This window comes from Chelonoidis abingdonii, chromosome 3 (genome assembly GCF_003597395.2).
Source record: "Chelonoidis abingdonii isolate Lonesome George chromosome 3, CheloAbing_2.0, whole genome shotgun sequence".
Classification (NCBI taxonomy): domain Eukaryota; kingdom Metazoa; phylum Chordata; order Testudines; family Testudinidae; genus Chelonoidis; species Chelonoidis abingdonii.
In genome coordinates, this window is record NC_133771.1 from 172,460,471 (window position 1) to 172,480,456 (window position 19,986).

Below are 19,986 nucleotides of genomic sequence, written 5' to 3' on the forward strand. Positions count from 1 at the left end.
TCCCTGCTCCCTTGGGAAACTGGGTTCATAACAAAACCCATTATTGCAAGTGAGTCACAAGGTCGCGTGGGGATCCAAAGGATCAGATTGTATGCCCACTCTAGGCTAGGATTGCCACTTTATTGGAAGTACCTAGCCTGGATGAGATAGCAGTAAGGATGCTCAGTACCCACTGTCAGCTCTCCAGTTTTATGGGTCAGGCTCATCCCAGATAGCCAGGGCCGGCTTTAGGCCGATTTGGCTGATTCCGGGGAATCGGGCCCCGCGCCTTAGGCACCTTTTTATTTATTTATTTATTTTTAACTTACCCCGGTCCCCGGCTGCGGTCTGCTCCATGGTCCCGCTCCTTTGAGTGAAGCGCCGGCGGGAGTGCGGCATGGCCCCGCTCTCCCAGCTAGAGCTCCAGCCAGGGTGGCGGGGCTTGCCGCGCTCTGGCCGGGGCTCCAGCCGTGAGAGTGGGGCAGCGGCTGGAGCTCCAGGCCCTTTAAATAGCCTCTCGACCCTGGGGCAGTGAGAGGCTGGGGGGAGAGGGGGTATTTAAAAGGCCTGGGACTCCAGCTGCCTCTGCCACCCCGGTCCTTCAAATAGCCGCCGGAGCCCCGCCTCCCCCATGCATTCTCCAGCGCTCCCGCGGCTATTTAAAAGGTCCCCGGAGTAGAAGGGGGTTTGGGGGCTACTTAAATGGCTGGGGATCCTGCCCACATGACCTTCCCACAGCATTCCTTCCCCCCCTGCCTGCAGCCAGCTCTGCACCCCGTGCCCACAGCCACCTCTGCCAAACCCCCTGTCCTGTCTCCAGCCAACCCCTGCCACACATCCCTGCAGCCCTGCCCAAAGCCAGCCAGCCCCCCTCTACACTGCTGCCTGCACCAGCCCTGCACACTCTGCCCAGCCCACACCCCCTGCCCTGTCTCCAGTCAACCCCTGCTGCACCCCATGGCCTGAAGCCAGCCAGTCCCACACTCCTCTGTCTCCAGCCCTGCTGCACACCCCCTGCAGCCCTGCCTGAAGCCAGCCAGCCCGCCCCACACCCCTTGTCTCCAACCAGCCCCACATCCCTTGCCCTGCCTGCAGCCAGACCCTACCTCCAGCCAGCCCCATGTCTACTGCTGCCCTGCAGTTTCCAGGGCATTAACCCTGCACACCTGCCACAATGAGGGGGCAGGGAGCAGCCAGGACCAACACATGTGCACACCCCCACGGAGTGGCAGGGACCCACACATGTGAAACGGCAGTCATTAATAGCCAATCAACAGCATATATGATGCAATGTATATAATTTTATTATTCATATAGCTATGAAAAGTAAATAATACATGAAAGAAATCAGAGACTTTTTTTTCCTTTTTTTTTTTAAGTCATCCCTGCCAGGGCCCCACCGAAAATGTTCGAATTGGGCCCCGCACTTCCTAAAGCCGGCCCTGCAGAAGGCCGGTGGTTTCTTTCTGTACTACAGAGATGGCACCCCTACGTGACTAGGCAAGATATGGAGGGGCCCACGGGCACTGGTGCCTATGCAGCTGCAGCTCAGATCAAACCCGAACTGATGGCGAGAAGCAAAGCTGGCACAGCCCTGCCTGGGCCACACTCGCCTTGGGATGGGTAAGGGGGAGGAGGGCTGTTTAGGAGAGCTCTTGGGAGCGTTACGAAGGGGAGAGCGGGCTCAGGCCTCCTACGGCCCGGCGCGCGCCTCACGTACAACCCGCAGCCTGGCGCGCGGCCGCCCCACCTCCACGCGAAGCCTGCAGCGAGCGACCTAAGCGGCGGGGCGGGGACAGACAGCGAGCGAGCTAGGGAGTCGCGCCGGCGCAGGACGGGAAGCAGGCCCTGCCCAGCGCTTGGCTGAGGGGAGCTGTGGTCATGGCGGGCAGCGCCGCGCTGCAGCGGAGCGTTGTGTCCCCGGCGGGCAGGCACCGCGCCTCGGTGATCCTGCTGCACGGCTCAGGTGCAGGCCTCAAGGCGCTGTGTCCCCAGGCACTTGCAGGGGGGCGCTAGGCTGGGACCAGCCCGGGGACCCTGCCCCACTCTGCAGGGGTGGGGGCTGCTGGGCTGGGGCGAGCCTTGGGGGCCCTGCCCTATCTGCAGGGAAGTAGCTGAGGTCGGGCCTTAGGGGTGTGTTGTTCAGCAGTGGTTAGTGCAGAAGTAGGGACCATCTTGAATTTAGTCTGGAGGCTCAGGCTTTTGCTGATGGAGTGGCACCCCTACCTTTAATGACATGGCTCCTGTGAGTAAGGGCTCAAAATCAGACCCTTGACCTCACCATGCCTCATTCTCCACCTGTAAAATGGCAATAGGGGCAGTAGAGGGACTCTTGTCAGTTTGAAATCTAGACAATTTAAAAAACGGAGTTAAAATGAGTTTGAGGTTCTGTATCTGCTCCCAAATTCCCATGCTCCTTTTTTGTGGTTTTACACTCACAATTTCCTCCCCTTTCAAAAATGTTTTTCTCTCTCCTGCTGCAGTCTGCACACAAATAACAGGGAAACTAAGGCTACAAATCCTGAAAACACTTAGGCCATGTCTAGACTAGGATAAAAAGTGTGGTAGCTAACATCCTAACTGATGCATTTTAAAAGTCTAGTGTAGACAAGGTGGGATGTATTTTAATATATATACATAAAGCCGAGGCTCCTCCTCAGCTTTAACTTGACCAGTTCAACATGTGTTAGTGAATATAATATTTATCCTAGGCTAGACAAGGCTTAAGTATATGGATAACTGAATTCATGCAGGGGATTGCCTTCATAAGTAAAAAATTATGTGCACGAAAAATTTACAGGAATAGGGTGACATTTTCAAAAGTGCCTAAATCAGTGGGACTGGTGCTCCTGTACCATGTAAATGCTTCTGCTTCTGAAATTCCCAACCCAGTTCCTACTTGACCAGACAGGTGAAACATTTAAACTGACTATACAAAAAAGCTTTTTAATTGCACAGAGTGAACAACCCGAAAAAATAATTTCTTCCATTATAAGTTATAGTCATTTTAGGTGGTGTTTGTAACAACATTAGGTTAAAAAAAATAACATCAAGTGGAAGTGTAATCTTGAAATTGACTGTCTCTAATTAATTAAGGGTATGCATAAGTATTTGCTGGATTAAGGCTTTAGGAATTCGTTCTGTTGTGGTGTCTACAGGCATCTGTCAGTGCTTGAATTAGATCTCTTAAAGTTTTTTTTACTGATATGTGTATAAGCATGATGTTTCTATTTGATTTGACGAAGTATTCATATGTATTTTTATTTTTATAATCCAGTTTGAATTTAGTTTATTAAACTAGGAATGTCAAAACTGTTTTGATTTCACAAAGCATACAAATGAAGGGGAGTTAATACAATATGCTCAGCTTCTCCTGTTAACTCTAATACTTTATTTCCTTCAGCATTAATTTCCTCTTATTTTGTAGAAGTGGGGGAAGATTATGGTTAGAAGTTGATTCCACAAGTGGTTTAAGAACTGTACAATTTTTCATTTTTGTTATAACTCTACTCATAATATTTACAATGGAGCTGTAAGGAAAAGTAAGAGTGCTCTTTTATCTGGTTTTATTTAACAGTTCTGCAGGGTGGGTTCCAAAGCAAGGGTAGCCCATTATTTTAGTATGGGCTGGCATGTTACACTGCATTGATGCCCTCCGGACAGAGCAACAGCTGAGTGGCAATCCCATGAATCCATTTTTTTTTCTTAATGGTTGCCACCAGTTAATTGTAATAAGATGATGAGTTGACCCCAGATTGAATGGGAAGGTAGCGGAGAACTCCCTGTGCAGTAAATCCAGTGTTAGCATCAAGCAATATAGTAGTTCGGCAAGAAGAGCAGTGGTCTGGAGTCAGGCCTTAAATCTGTAATCATTTTGTAGACAGATACATAACTCTGCATATGTGTCTGAGAGAGACATGGAGGGTCGGAGAAGTTTGACCACTCATGATGGAAAGGGAAATTATTTTAAAAGGAAAAGGTAGCAATTGGTACCACAGCTAGCTGATTTTAGCTACAGGCTTTGAAATAGGTCCCTGAAACTGAATTGGTTGTGCATTATTCATTCTTCTTAGTACTGTTCAGAAGACAAGATAGTGTTAAAATAGTATGTAAAAATCTCTGAAGTCCAGTACTTTTTGATGTGTGCTTTTTACATAACAGAAATTAGTTGCATCCAAATGGAAGCCCTGATAATTATGACATTGTTAGGGCAACGATGACAGTTGGTATGTGAGGGTCAAAGCCTCTTAACTAACAAGTCTTCTGCAAGCTCTTCGAACAGACTAGAAGTCTATAGCCGCTAGTCTACACTAGAAGACGCTCTATGCCGATGGGAGAGAGCTCTCCTGTTGGCATAATAAAATCACGTTTGCGAGAGGCAGTAGCTGTGTTCTCCTGCCAACACAGTGCTGTCCACACCGGAGCTCAGGTTGGTGTAACTTAAGCCACTCGGGGAAAACACGGTTACTCACCTTTGTAACTGTTGTTCTTCGAGATGTGTTGCTCATATCCATTCCAGTAGGTGTACGCGCCGTGCTTGCACGTTCGTCGGAAAACTTTTACCCTAGCAACAACAGCGGGCCGGCAGGTCGTCCCCTAGAGTGGGGCCGCCATGGCGGGTGATATATACCCCTGCTGGCCCACCCGCTTCTCAGTTCCTTCTTGCCGGCTACTCCGACAGTGGGGAAGGAGGGCGGGTGTGGAATGGATATGAGCAACACATCTCAAAGAACAACAGTTACAAAGGTGGTACCGTCTTTCTTGTTCGAGTGCTTGCTCATATCCATTCCAGTAGTGATTCCAAGCCTATGACCTAGGCGTGGGGTCGGAGTGAAGGTCACAGTGCGCAACACAGCAGAGCGCGAAGGCCGGCATCGTCCCTGGACTGCTGGACCATGGCATAATGGGTAACAAAGGTGTGCCGGAAGACCAGGTCGCTGCCCCTGCAGATCTCTGGATGGGACTCATAGCGGGAATGCCGTCGACGAAGCCTGGGCTCTAGTAGAGTGCGCCGTTACCTGCCTGGAGGGAAGATTGGGGCCAGGTCATAACAGGTTCGTATACAGGAATCACCACGAGGAAATCCTCTGAGAGGAGAACTGGCAACCTCTAACTCGCTCAGTCGGCGACAAAGAGCTGGAGTGGACTACGGAAATGGTTTTGGTTCGTTCTATCAATAAGGCGAGTCGCCCTGCGCCGTCTAAGAGTGTAACTGTTGCTCCTTGCAAAGATAAATGCGGTTTCGAAGAACACAGGTAGGAAATGTCCGGTTGACATGAAAGGCCGAGACGACCTTGGGAAGAAATGCCCGGGGTGTGGCCTCAGTTGCACTTTTGTCTCATGGAACACCGTATACGGGGGATCATGACGAGGGGCGCGCAGCTCTGATACGCGCACGAGCGGAATGATGGCCACCAGGGAATGCCCGTTTCCCAGGACAGAGCAGAGGAGGGAAACACGTAGCCAGTGGCTAAACGGAGGATGACGTGAGATGGGACAACACCAGATTATAGATCCCAGGAGGGGCTGTGGTGGCGACCTGGGGTAAAGGCGCTCCAGCCCCTTGAGGAATCTAGACACCAATTGGGTGCGAGAAGACGAGCGGCCGTCACTCCCCGGGTGAAGGTGAAGTGGCCGCTAAGTGAACGCGCGAGAGAGGACAGTGCCAGGCCTTGTTGCTTAGCGACCAAAGGTAATCTAGACGATCGGATGGAAACATCGGTGGGGTGGAAGCCCTTCTCCGTCGCACTCAGCACGTAAAAACGTTTCCATTTGGCTACGTATGTCGCCCCTTGTAGATGGTTTTCCTTCACAGAAGTAACCTGCCTCACTGGGAAGAGCAATGCAACTCGGACCGGGTTAGCGCACTCAGGAGCCACGCTGAGAGGTGCAGCGACTGAAGGTCCGGGTTGACAAGCCGGCCGTGGTCCTGCGTATCAGGTCCAGGTGAGAGAGGCGGGGAACAGGGTCCTAATACGCACAGGTCCAGCAGCAGAGAGTACCAAATGCTGACGGGCCATGCCGGAGGAGTCAGAATTAAGCGCGGCCCTGTCCTGCGCGCCTTCAGAAGGGACCTGGTGGACTAACGGGAACGGGGACGCATAGAAAAGATGCTTGCCAGGGAATCAGAAAGAGGTCTGCCGTTGAGCCTGGCCTTCGCAACCTTGGAAAGAGCAGAAAATTTTCTTTTGGCACTTCCCTGCTTCCTGCGTGTTGCAAAGAGGTCCATGTGGGGATACCCCCACTGTCGGAAGAAGCAACGGGTACGTCCGGAGCGAAGGGACAATTCGTGGAGCTGAAGGACACGGCCTGAGACGGTCCGCCAGGGTATTTCGAGCTCCGGGCAAGTAGGAAGCGATCAGTGTGAACCGAGTGGGCTATGCAAAAGTCCCACAGTATCATTCCTTCCTGACAAAGAAAGAGAGATTCATTCCCCCTGCTTGTCACGTAGTATACTGACCGTTGTGTTGTCGAAAGGACAAACACAGCGGCCCTGGATCTGCCGACGGAAAACGCGGACAAGCCAGGCGGACCGCCCTCTAACTCCCGGATGTTGTAATGGAGGGCGAGTTCGGGAGTGAGACGCAGCGACCCTGGGTCCGAGGGTCCCAAGCTGAGCTCCACACCCAAGTCTGATGCGTCCGTCATAAGGGACAGTGAGGGCTGGGCGTTGATGAAATGAAGCCCTACACACATACGGACTGGTCCAGCCACCACTGGAGAAGAGGAGGACGACTTGGGAATTCGTGACCATGTATCCAATGCGCGCCTGGCGGGACGGAGCTGAGGGATGAGCCAGACTGGCAGGGCGGGAGGCGGAGTCGAGCATTGCGCCCATGAGCGAAGTGCAGGCGCCATTGGCCCAACAGTGTCAGGCAAGTTTGCGCAGGGAGTCAGAGGATGCTTTGCTGCAGCTGTGGATGATGGCTGACAGCGTATGGACCGTGACGAAAGAAGGACCGCCCTGGCTATAGTAGAGTCTGAGAACGGCTCCAATAAACTCTATCCGCTGAATAGGGGATAGATTTGTGGATCTCTCCACGTGACAAAGGCTGCAGACTTTGAGAAAAGGCGCTGACCATGCGGACGTGCGCCCGGACTTATCCTGTAAGTCCCCGATAAGCCATCGTCGAGGTAGGGGAACACTGTACCCGACTGGCAACGAAGAAAGCGACGACTACGGCCATGCATTTGGTGAACACTCTCGGGGCCGTGGAGAGTCCGAACGGAAGGACCGTGAATTGATAGTGCCGACCGCCGACAATGAAGCGAAGGAACCTTCGATGGGGCGGGAAGCTGGATATATGAAAATACGTGTCCTGCATGTTGAGGGCGGCGTACCAGTCTCCGGGATCCAGGGAAGGAATAATGGTACCCAAGGAAACCATGCGGAATCTGAGCTTGATAAGATGTTTGTTGAGCTCCCTGAGGTCGAGGATGGGTCGGAGACCTCCTTTGGCCTTGGGGATCAGAAAGTAACGGGAGTAGAACCCCCTGCCCGTCTCGTTCTCTGGAACCTCCTCTATGGCCCCTTTGTCGAGGAGCGTTGCGATCTCCTGGAGGAGGATCTGCTTGTGAGAGGGGTCCCCGAAGAGGGACGAGGAAGGGGGGGGGCGGGAACGAAGCAAACTGCAGGTGGTACCCAAGCCGCAGCGTGCGGAGGACCCAACGATCTGTAGTAAGCTAGCACCACACCGGGAGGAAGAACAAGAGACGGTTGGAAAAGGGAGGAGATGGATCCATGGAAAGAACTGGTACAGCGCCCCCGGGCGCACCTTCAAAATGACGGCTTCGGACCGGAGGACGGCTTGGAGAGACCTTGGTTTTGGCCCCCTTGATTGCCCGATTGTCTGCACCTGCCACTTCTATTGTGTCTCCTGGCAAAGTCTTGCCTTTGCCTGGGTGGTGGGAGAGGCTTGCACTGCTGCTGAGGCCTGAATGGTTGACACTGTGTTACTGGCGTGTGCATCCCTAGGGCACGCATAATGACCCTATTGTCCTTGAGGCTTTGTAGGCGAGGGTCTGTCTTGTCAGAAAACAGGCCCTGGCCCTCAAACGGAAGGTCCTGGATTGTGTTCTGGAGTTCAGGAGGAAGGCCAGAGACCTGTAGCCAGGAGATGTGGCGCATAGTGACTCCGGAGGCCAGAGTCCTGGCGGCTGAGTCTTCTGCGTCCAAAGACGCCTGTAACGAAGTGCGTGCGACCCGTTTGCCCTCGTCCAGTAGAGCGTTGAACTCTTGGCGAGCATCTTGTGGGAGGAGCTCCCTAAATTTATCAGCCGCCGCCCAGGTGTTATATGAGTAGCGGCTGAGCAGCGCTTGCTGGTTTGAGATCCGCAGCTGTATCGCTCCTGCGGAGTAGACCTTACGGCTAAGCAGGTCCATTCGTCGCGCCTCCCTAGACTTTGGGGCCGGAGCTTCTTGCCCATGTCGTTCCCTCTCGTTCACAGATTGAACGACGAGGGAACACGGGGTTGGATGCACATACAGATACTCGTATCCCTTGGAAGGGACCATATATTTGCGCTCCACACCCCGAGCAGCGGGGGGAACAGAAGCCGGTGACTGCCAGGTGGTGGTGGCATTGGCTTGTATGGTCTTTATGAAGGGTAGGGCGACACGAGTGGGTGCATCTGCTGAAAGTATGGTGACGACCGAGTCTTCCACCTCGGAGACCTCCTCACCTTGGATGCTCATGTTCTGTGCAACGCGCCTGAGGAGATCCTGGTGTGCTCTGAGGTCCAGTGGCGGGGGACCGGTGGTCGTCGTCCCCGCCACCACCTCATCCGGCAAGGATGACGATGAGAGACCTGGCAGAAGTGGGTCTGGTGGCGGCTCAGATTGGAGAACTGTCTCTGGCACCTGCGGGGGTTCAGCCTCTGGTGGATGGGACGATTGTCCTTCTGCAGGGGATGGTGGGGGGCGCGAAACAGTAGCCTCCGGAGCCCTACGCTCTGAGCCAGACGCACGTGGTAGGAATTGCTGAGGCCCCTGGGCTTGCTGATACGCCCAGGGTGTCCAGAAGCCCCACTGATGCAGACATGTTCCTGGTGACCCTCAGGAAAGAGGGCAGCGGGTCTGTCGACATCCAGGTACACGTTGTCCGCCTGTGAAGAGACTGAACCCTGTCGAGAGGGCCACGGGGGGGCTGAATGCAGGTAGTGCGAGTCCAGCGCCGTTGATGGCGACGCCCTCCTCGGTGCCGGAGAGCGGTGCCGGGATCGGGACCGGGACCTGCCACCAGCGCGGTGCCAGGAGGTCGACCGGGATCTTGACCTTCGGTGCCGTGAGTGGCTCCTCGACTCGCGGTGCCAGTAGCGGTGGCTGGAGCCGGAGCGGTGCTGGGAGTATCGGGACCGGTGCGAAGACGACCGGTGCCGGGAGCAAGACCGGTGCCGCCGGGGAGAGCGGTGCCGGGACTGCGAGCGGCGCCTCGATGGAGACCTCCCTCGGGATCGCGATCGGTGCCGGGATTGCGATCGGTGCCGGACCGGAGAATCCGGGGACGGTGCTCGCATCGGGGTTGGCTTGCCTTTGGAGTGTAAAACCCGCACCCGCGGTGCCGGGGGTTGGGGCAGCCCAGGCTCCGTCAAGGCAATAAGGTCCCTTGCCGACGAGAATGTCTCGGGCGTGGACGGGACGATGAGCTCTACCCCAGATCTTGGCGAGGAGCTAAGAGGGATCGGACTCGACGACCCGCGGGGCTGGATCAACGAATGCCCTGGCTACGCCAGCACCCGGCGTCTGGCATCGGGTGCTTCCTTACGGGGGCTGCTAGCCGGGGAGAGGATTGTTCTGGCCTCTTCCAGGAGCGGTTGCAGAGGAAGGTGTGTCGCTGCGTTTTTCGCGGTGCCGGAGCCGCGCTCGGTCTGAGGTAGCTGCAGCGCTGAAGTGCTTCCTTCCTTGCATAAGATTGCAGGTCCTGAGGCGTTGGGTCTCGCATTACCATTCTTAGTCCGCACAGTACGAAGAAGATGCCTTTGCAGATGCGGCATTTTCTCCAATATCATGTGATTTCCCAGACATTTAAGCAGCGTCGTGGGGGATACACTGCGTGGGCATCGGCTTTTTTACAAGCGAGCACGGCTTTGATCCCCGCGAACACACCATAGAGCGGGATCAGCCCCGGTGCCGGGCCGGAGAGGGCTAGAGCCCGAACCCCGCTACTAATAGTTAATAATATATTATATATAATATACAACACACAAGAACTATACTAGAACACTGCTATGACTTAAGTAAACTATAACTTAAACTACCTAGAACTGTAATTGATGAACAAGAGAAGCTCAGGGACGTGGAAGTCCGCTATGCCTGCGCTCCACGTCCAACGACCGACACGGCGCGTGCTGTGACGAGGAAGCGGGCGTCGACCCTCCCTTGGAGGAGGGGAGCCACATCGGCCTCGCTCCTGTTCTCACCAGTTCCTGATCCTTCGGTGTCACGGTCACGTGTACTGGGCGTTCTCGGCCCTGCATGAGTGGACTGGACACGGCAAATGTCTAGTGGGCCCTGCCTCTGCGACGCAGGTGGGCAAACCAAACATACAGTTGCACTTAAGGCCCTGGCCCTGTGGTGACAGGGCAGTTTAAGCGAACAATTTCAGTAGAGGAGGAGCTCTGGCCCTTTTGGTGGCAGGGCCTCTTATGCAATAACACAAACAGTGCCAGGGAGCTTCTCCCTTTGGGCCCGCGTAACAGTTTCATTTACAAACCTCAAAGAGCTGCTGGCCCTTTTGGGGCAGTTTTGACAGAGCAACACACATGCGAGAGGGCTCTGGCCCTTTTGGGGCAGGGCAAGCAACGGCACATTCAGGGGCTCTCGCCCTTTGGGGCAGGGCAGTAGCAACGCACAGTCAGGGCTCTGGCCCTTGGGGCGGGCAGAGCAACGCGCTAGTCAGGGGGCTCTGGCCCTTTGTGGGCAGGGCAGAAGCAACGCAGCGTCAGGGGGGCTCTGGCCTTTGGGGCAGGGCAGTAGCAACGCACCAGTCACGGGGCTCTGGCCCTTTGGGGCGGGGCAGAGAACAAAACAAATAGTAGCTTGGTGGGTGAGGTGAGTTACAATCGACCACGCCTAGCTACGGGTGGCAGGTGAGAGTGGAACGCACGAGCCCCATCTCCACGTGGTCCTCTCCCAGCGTTCGCAGGCCTTGTGGCCTAAGTACAAAGTAGCGGTCCGTCTGCGCTAGGCATCAGTTGGGATTCCAGCCTAAACACACTGCCAGATTGTGCTCCCCGTGGGGGATCCTAATTTCCGAAACCACTTGACAGCTTGCGGTTCAGAGGATCCTGCAACACACAACGGAATCATTCGGCTCGTGGCCTTTCCTTCGGCCAGCATTGACTGTGAGTCAAGCTGCCCCCGCGGCCTCCTTCCATTCCCCCTTCTTTTCGGACGTACCTTGTCCGTGGCAGCGAAGATTGCTATATCGAACCGTCTGGGCTCCTCCCTAGGGTCCGGTCAGGGGGTCTAGATTCCGTTGGTAAGTACCTCTGGTTAGTCTGTGACACGTAGGGATCTCGGTCCGTAGAGGCTCCATTCTCGACGATGCCGTTAAGTTGGGGGCATTGAGCAAGGTGGTAGTTCCCGCAGTTCAGGGTCGTGTTGCTGTAGGTCCGGTAATCCTCCTAGGCAAGCCTGTCCCGCGTCTCGGAGGCGCAGCCTCCCAGCGTACGAGGGCGTCGGCACGTCTGCCTTCGCGCTGCTGAGCTCCAATGAAGGCCGGCGCCCGGCTTTTATACTTCCGGGTCGCCGCCTGACCCTTTGAGGGGCGGGGCTTCTGCCTGGAAGTTCCGCCCTGGGGGAAGATGGACGGGGCTCAACCCTCCCTGTGGAGGAGGGGAGCCACACCGCCTCACTACAGGCGGTAAGAAGGAACTGAGGAGCGGGCAGGCCGGCAGGGGTATATATCACCTGCCATGGCGGCGCCACTCTAGGGGGCGACCTGCCGGCGCGCTGGAGTTGCTAGGGTAAAAGTTTTCCGACGAACGTGCACGCGGTGCGTACACCTACTGGAATGGATATGAGCAAGCACTCGAAGAAGAACTGAAGCTTATTCACACCCCTGACCAAAATAAGTTATACTGATTTAAGTGGTAGTGTGTACAAGCCCTGATTCCCAGCTTTATGCATGCTCCTGCTGACCCTCAAAGCTGAAATGTCAGTAGAAAAAGGGGAGATGATGATATCTCCTGTATCACAAAGAAAACATATACAAATCTATGGCCCCAATCCTGCAAATGCTTATAAGCATGCACGCTTAATTTTGATTTGCAGAATTAAGGCTTATGTTCTCTAATGAAGGACAGATATTTGTAGGGAAAGGAATTTTATTTTCAAGCTTTTAAAAGTATTTTTTTAATAGTGCATCTTAGAAAACCCATCTCTTCCATATTTGACTATTGAAAATTAGATTTGCTTCGATTCCAGCCTAAACTAGTCACATGATTAAAGTTACTTCTGCATGTTTGCAGGAATAAATCCACAATGGGTTCCTAGTTATGTCTTTTAATTTGTATACAGATTTTTTTTTTTAAAATGGCAAAGTCAAAATAAACAGTGTACAATTTTTGGGCCCAATCCTGGAAATACTTACTATTGAGGCTAGCACTTACTACTGTGAGTTATTTGTGATTTGACATAAATAGGGCTATTCATAGTACATTTTGTGCTTGGCAGTAAACAGTGGCAGGACAGGGTCCTTTTGCCTTCCATTCATTAACTGAAGCATAATCCCAGTAGTATTTATTTACATTTTATTTTGTAAATAGTGTCTCGGGGTCTTTCTTTGTTGAAACCTAAAGCAATAAAAAGCCTTTTCCACTGAAGAGCTTGTCTTCACTGCAACAGTTGCCTTGAGTGAATACACTGCAGTTATCTCACTCCGGTTAACCTGGCTCCATTGAGAATGATTAGACTGTAAAACAATACTTCAAGTACACAGTGATTTGGATTAGTAGCACAGAGTGATTGGATTAGCCACTGATCAGTTTCTGTAACTCAAGATACTGCTTCTCCATTGCTTTATTTGCTGGAGTGTCAGTACCCCTAGAGCTTCATCCCACTTCCCTGACTGGTCAGCTGGCTCCAATTTAAAAAAACACTTAACTCAAGTCAGACATCTTTGTGTGTTTGGATGAGAATTGGATAGGTTAGCGGCAAAACTTAAGTTATACATTGAGAGCACTGCAGATGTTCACTGAAGATAAGAGCTTTAAAGGAGGAGAAAATGAATGTTTGAAGTTTGTAAGGAACTTTGAATCTGCAAGGATCCACACATGTGGACCTGTTTGTAGGATCACGGACTAAACTGTTGTTGGATGATGGCCGGAGCTACAAAATTCAGACCCTGATCTCAGCCAACTCTAAGAAATGGACTGGTTTGGATTTAGGATTTTGATCAGCCTGTCATAATTCTAGGAACCAGATGTTCGGATCTAGGTTCATATCTTGAACTCCTTTTTACCAAGAGTTCAAGGGAATTTGGATCTGAGATTTTAGTTAGTCTATTTCTAATAAAAACATCACATTTAATTGTATTGTTGTTATTTTCAACTACATTTTGAGGACTGTTCATTTAAACCTTAGTAATTTTTAAAAAATGAAAATAATAAGATGCATTTTTTTAAATGAGGACACCAACTGACAAACTTTTTGGTTTGTTTTTTTTACTTTGAATTTTCTTGCATTCCCCTGTGGGTTTTTTATCACTTTACTGTTAGTGGATAATTATCTAGGTTACAAGGAGGACACAAGATTTTTGTGGCCAATTGGGAAATTAGTGGCAGTAGTGCTGTAGCAAAATGTTTATAAAAGCAATAGTATGTAGCCCCTTTAAGAGTGTGATCAGAGAGGTGTTGAGTACTTCCTGTTTTCAAAGAAGGTAGAGGGTTCTTAGTACTTTTAGAAGTTGCTGAGCAGCTTGCAGGATTGAGTTTGTAAATGAAGTGAATTTCAGGTATAAACATTTTTGGCATTGTATGGTGCTACCTATAAATACATGGAATATCATTTCCTGTGTGTTTGTATTATGCAGGTGACACTGGCCCAGGAGTAAGAGCATGGATCAAACAAATTCTGAATCAGGATTTGGTTTTCCAGCATATAAAAGTAATTTATCCAACAGCTCCTGCCAGGTATTGTGCAATGCCTTTTACTACTAAAACTAAATTCCTCTAATCTTCTGACAAAATCATTGTTGTGAAAATATTCTTATACCTTTGGGTACAGATAATGCTTTGTTTTTGCAATTCTTTCTGTACTTTTTTTTGTTGATACTTGGAGCTCAATAATGCTTTGCAACCAGAGGACCCTATTTTTAAATGCATGAGATTTTATGTAGGACACACTCTTCTAATTCACATTAAAGCCCTGTCTGCATTATAATTGAATTATTCACAAGAATAATATAGATAGGGATTTTTCTCTGACATGTTGTAACCATGTTTTATTAAATCATACTCTAGACTACCTCTATACCTATAATTGTTCCCATAAATCTATTACCAGAACTAACCAAACACTTCGCTATACGTAATACCACACTTTGGTTCTGACGAACAATAGTCCTGTGTGACTGGTAGGAGAATTTGCCGTGTAGTAAATATATAGTTAGGAGCAATGAAAGCATCATCTTCAGCTATTGGTGACAGCACTGGAAATTAAAAATTTCAATCACAAGGTTGCTTTGGTTTTTAATTTAGAATAATTGGGCACAGAATCAATAAAAATTGAGTCCAGCTTCCTCATCACAGGTGCCTGCATTTGCAAGCCCCATTATTATTTGTTTCGTCACAGTAAAGTGCCACAATGTGCTTAGGGGTGTATATATACAGGAAATAGAGGGAGCTAATGGTATTTGCCCTGAGGAGCTTACAAGCCAGGGCCAGCATGTTCAGTCTTGACTGCCTAAAGCTAGGCATTTAAATCCATATTTAACTACCCAAATAAATGTCTTGATTTTCAGAGATAAGCCAAAGATCTCTGAAAAATCAGGCCACTTATTTGAGTATCTGATTACCTGATTCAGGAAAGCATTTCCATTGAAGTCAGTGAGACTGAAGCATATATGTAAGTATTTTTTGGGCCTAAATATGGATTGAGGTATGAATTTTAGGTACCAATGTTTGAAAGCTTTTGTCTTAAATATGTATATGGGGTGTGGTTTGTGACGTCCCATGTAGGCTTTCAAGGACCAGAAGTTTGAGAGAGTTTTCATTGAATTGGTTCAGGTGGTACAAAAACAAGTATTAATAATAATAATTTGTATTATGGTAGCACCTCCTAGGAACTCTAATCATGGGCCAGTATCCCATTGTGCTAGGTTCTGGACAAACACAGGACAAAAAGACAGTCAAGATTTTGTTTGGCTCATCACATATCTATATAGAAACAGTCCTTGACCCAAGGAGTTTACAGACTAGTTATTATGCATGCAACATAACTGACTCATTGTCCATGGATGAGAGCAACTCGGGGTTGTGGAGAAAACTTGCACAGGCCATTGCTGAAAATCTTTGTGGAAGAATTGTGTTTTATGGAGGGATTTAAGGGAGGTAGTTCAATAGGTCAGCTCCACTATGGGCATGATTTTATTCAAACAACATACTGCTCCCTTGACAACTAGGCTAAATGTGCAGCTAGTGTTATCTGTGGGGCCCAAAAGGCTCCATCCTTTGCATGAATATTGGCAGTAGATGCAGGTTTGCTAGAATTAACTTCTGTAATGTTCTTCCTTCAGCCTTTCTATGTGTGTCCTAGGTGGGCAAAATTGCGCAGGCCACATCTATTTGGCCACTGAAGTTCCACTTTCCCATTCCAGCGTGTCCAAAGCCACAATCTTGACCTATTTTATTTTTGTAGATAACTACAGCTATAGGCAACATTATACATGATTAATCAGTACATGTTATGATTTTCCAAGGAGCTATTTTTTACTTGCACACAGCTTGTAAGGTATCAATAAAGATGACATGTAAAGAAAGATTCTAGATTGTAATGTAAAAGGTATAAATAAATAATTGCCCTGTTCCAGTCAAGTTTACTCTCCTTATTCTTTTCCAAAGCAAACTGAGGTCAAGCATGATTTGATTCAACTTTGCAGCTTTTAGCATGATTTTTCCATCTTGTTTTCCTTGTGCGAAAGGGATGTATCCAAAGAAAAATACCTGTAGTGCATTTGTCTTTGATTGGTAACTGAGAAGTACATTATAGAATATTGCTTTACAGCCCCCTTGTTCCTGTTAAGCACCACTAACTGACACAATGAAATAAAACAGATGCACTTAAGTACAGTAATGCTTGCCACTGTTTGGAGCTGTGTACAAACAAAGGAAGTTTGTAAAAGTATGCTTTACTGGTTGCAATGTAAATAACAAAAAACTATATTGGCCAAGCAAAAGTTATTTTGGTGTTTAAATCTAATGCATGTTATACATTTTGTAAAGTCTGTAATGGTTTCTTTTCCCTCTTTCCATAGAAAAGAAAAATCAGGGCCAAAAATATCAAATTGAAGTGACAAATGTTAAGCTTCTCCATCCATATTTAGGAACCTAAATATATGGCCTGATTTTTTTTAATTAATTTTTTTTTTTTTTGGTGGTACTGAGCATCAGTTAAGGTTTTTAGTACCTATGAATATCAGGCATTAAATTATCCAGTAGTACGTGTCCAAGTATACTAAGGCCCTGATGCTGTGGTTGATAACCTCTGAGGGGATGGTTGTGTCTGAATGGAGCTCTGTTGACATCCATGTAGTTCTGTGCAGCTTAGCAATCCACAGTTGTGCATCAGAGCATAATGCTTATTGGCAGTTTCGACCCAAATGATTAAAAGCAAAAAGAAGCTTCAGAAGTTAGGCATGCCTATAAATGTTACCTGACAAGGAGTAGAACTGGTATAATTTTTATCAGGCTGTCATGGAATTTTTTTTAAATTTGTTTTATTACAGCACTGAAATAATTGTTTTTTCCCTTCCTATTTCCTGTTGGAGATACTGGGGCGTAACTCACCCCTATCACCCTTAACTCTAACTATCAGAGACTGAGCTCCTTTAGAGCAACCAAAGAACATATTCCAGAATAAAATCCCAAAAACATATTCATCTTGCTTGATTAGGTTTTAAAATATAAAATTATTAGTGTTGATTGAGGAATGATAGAAGGCAAATTCTACTCCTTAGGGAATTCTGCACCAAAAAATTGAAAATTCTGTGCAAAATATTTTAAAATTCTGCAAAAATCTGTGTATTGTATTTGTTTAAAATAACACAATCACACCATTTTCAATTGTTTACTGACAAGTATTTTGAAATAAATTACCAAAATAATTGAAGATGGTGTGATTACACTGTTATTGTGTTACTGTGTTATTTTGCAGAACTTTGCAGATTTTAATTTTTTTTTAAATTTTTTGGCACAGAATTCCCTCAAGAATACCAGAGTTCTGTGTGGCACAGTCTGGGTGCAGGCAGCTTGTGGGGGTATGGGGAGGAATCTGGATGCACAGGGGCTTGGTGCTGGGTACTAGGTGCAGGGGGAATGGGACTCTGCAGGGGAGTCCTAGTGAAGGTGCTTGGGGGGCGGGAAGGCTGGGGGAGTGGGGCTTGGTGGGAGGGTCAGGTGCAGCTGGTTCGGGTTCAGTGGGGGTCTGGGTGTGGGAGCTCCTGATGCAGGGGGTGAGGCTCAGGAGAGTGGAGGCTTGGGAAGGGGGTTCTGGGTGCGGCGGGCTCCTGATGCGGGGGGTGAGGCTCAGCAGGGTGGGAGTTCAGTGGGCTCAGTGGGGGGGTTCTGAGTGCAGGAGGTTCTGGGTGCACAGATGAGGGGGGAGGAATCACTGTATAGGAAACTGCCCCCCCTGTCCGCCCAACCCCTGTGCATCCAGCCCCCCCCTACAGAGCCTCTCACCTTGCCCCTCCCACACACACACTGTGTAGAGCTTCTGCAGCCGGCGAAGTTTCTGGGGGTTGATCTAACCCAGTACCCGCAGCTCTGTGCAAGGAAGAGAAGGGGGAGGCATCCCCAGACCTCCCTCCCCCCAGTGATTTACCCCTCTCTCGGCTGCCCAAACAGACATGTCCGAGCTGCTAGGGAGGGGTGAGTGAGCACTGATGCAGCTTCTCTTTGCTTCCCCACGGAAACCATTTTCTGTGGAAAGTAAAGAGAATCTGCGGGGTTGGGGGAATTTTGTGCTGTGCAGCAGTGGTGTAGAATTCCCCCAAGAGTGAAACTCTTCAGGGAAAAGCCTTATATAATAGGGATGAAAGCAATAAGATGCTAAATAAATTATATCAGTTTTTATAATGGTTTTTAGCCAGTCTATAGAAGGGGTCTAATTTTGTTATTCTGTAGAAGGTTTAAAAAACCCAGAGAAAGGTTATCTTCTATTATTATTATTCTTACACCTCTGTAATGGAAGCTGACTGCCTTCAAATATCTGAGTTCCCTGCTTTAAAAAAAAAAAAAAAAAAAAGTCTGTATAATATGGCTGGCTCTCAGTTGCTAAAAACAAAGCATAATTTTAAAATTTGTTTTACTTTAAAATATATGTACATATATGGAAATAATTCTGGTATAAGGAATTAGATTAACCACCCTAGAGACTGAAGGCCTTCTGTCCCTAGAACAGGTTTAACATGGACAGCAACTTCCTTGTACATCCTTACCATTGTATCTTCTGGGGTATTTCATTTGAGGTGCTGTGGGCCTAAACTGCTTTCTGGCTTCAGGTGTCAATAGATATGTTGATATCAGAAGACGATTAAATATAGAAGTCATTTGAATGAAGAAGTTGACTGAAGACACCAGTTTAGGGCACTGAGGACCTTGCAGGATTTGGCTCTCATTCCTTGATGTATATGTTGTGACTACCAAGATGGCTGCCAATTAGTGCCATTTGGATTTTTTTAATTGGTCACTTGTCCTTTAAGAAGTGGAAATGTACTACCAAACAGTCATCCAATAATAGCTTCAGTCATTACTGATGTGGCGCTAGATTTTTTTGATTGGTTCCGAATACTGGTGACATGCAGGGCCTCATTTTAATGTTCTTTTAAAAAACAAAACAAACCCTTCCAATGATAAGTAGTTCAATCACGTTCCTGTTTAGCTTTTGTTCTTGACATTAAATTGGACTAAATTTTATAAAGGCAGTGCAATAGCTGCCAGGTCCCAGAGCGAGCTACTTAGTCCATGGTTAGTCTAAGATATCCGTCTGTTCTTGCATTATTCCTTTTTAAAAGATGAAAATATTTTTATATATGTAGATCTAAAACTACTTTCTGAATACTAACATGCTCTGCTATAGAGAGCATGTGGGCCCCTGTTTATTAATATGAAAGAAATGCATGCATTTATAAAACCCTGATTTAATAAAATAAGAAGTGGATAATTTTGTAATGGCTGTGAAGAAGTGTGTGTGTGGGGGAGATTAATGGGATGGATTCTAGAAGGTACAAACGTAGCTGAGGCCAAATCATTTTACAACTTTCTGTATTTAATTTTCCCTTTTCGTAGAAGCATTTTGTTTTCTCTCTCTATGAGCTTAAAATATGAAAAAAGATGATTGTTTTATTTTAATGAATCATTCAATTAACTTCTTTTTTAGCGTTCTTCCAACATTGATGTCTCTGTAGCCCGATTTAAATTGTTAAACATGGTTGAATTAGGATTTCCCCCCAATAATGTTAATGCACATGCTTTAATTAAAAACCAAGGGTTTAAATTGTAGCCCTAGTAGCTGATGCAATACTTAAGGCCACCTCTGCACTCACAGTTTTAAAGGAAAAGGGTTTCTTTTTTTTCCCTTCATTATTTGGGTCAGCATGGCTGCAGCTTTAAATACTGTTTCACTGCTACTACTATGACTTTAACATTCGGTTTCTATTGAATATCTAAATCAAGGGAACTGAATACCACCCAGCCTTTTTAGCCTTTAAAAAAAAAAAAATAGAAAGTGATAGTTTAAATTGGCATTGCAGCAGCTAACGTGGTAAAGTTAAAACTATTGAGGCT

General features: G+C 48.2%; 1 protein-coding gene across 1 annotated transcript in view; it reads left to right on the forward strand.

Annotated features, from left to right (window-relative positions):
• Positions 1 to 1,808: 1,808 nt before the first annotated feature.
• LYPLAL1 (lysophospholipase like 1) overlaps positions 1,809 to 19,986 on the forward strand; it is a 53,055-nt gene continuing 34,877 nt past the window's right edge. Inside the window, exons 1-2 of the mRNA XM_032786270.2 lie at positions 1,809 to 1,945; positions 14,013 to 14,112. Of these exons, the coding sequence (XP_032642161.1) occupies positions 1,861 to 1,945; positions 14,013 to 14,112 (185 nt within the window). The 5' untranslated portion in view covers positions 1,809 to 1,860. The remainder of the gene's footprint in view (positions 1,946 to 14,012; positions 14,113 to 19,986) is intronic.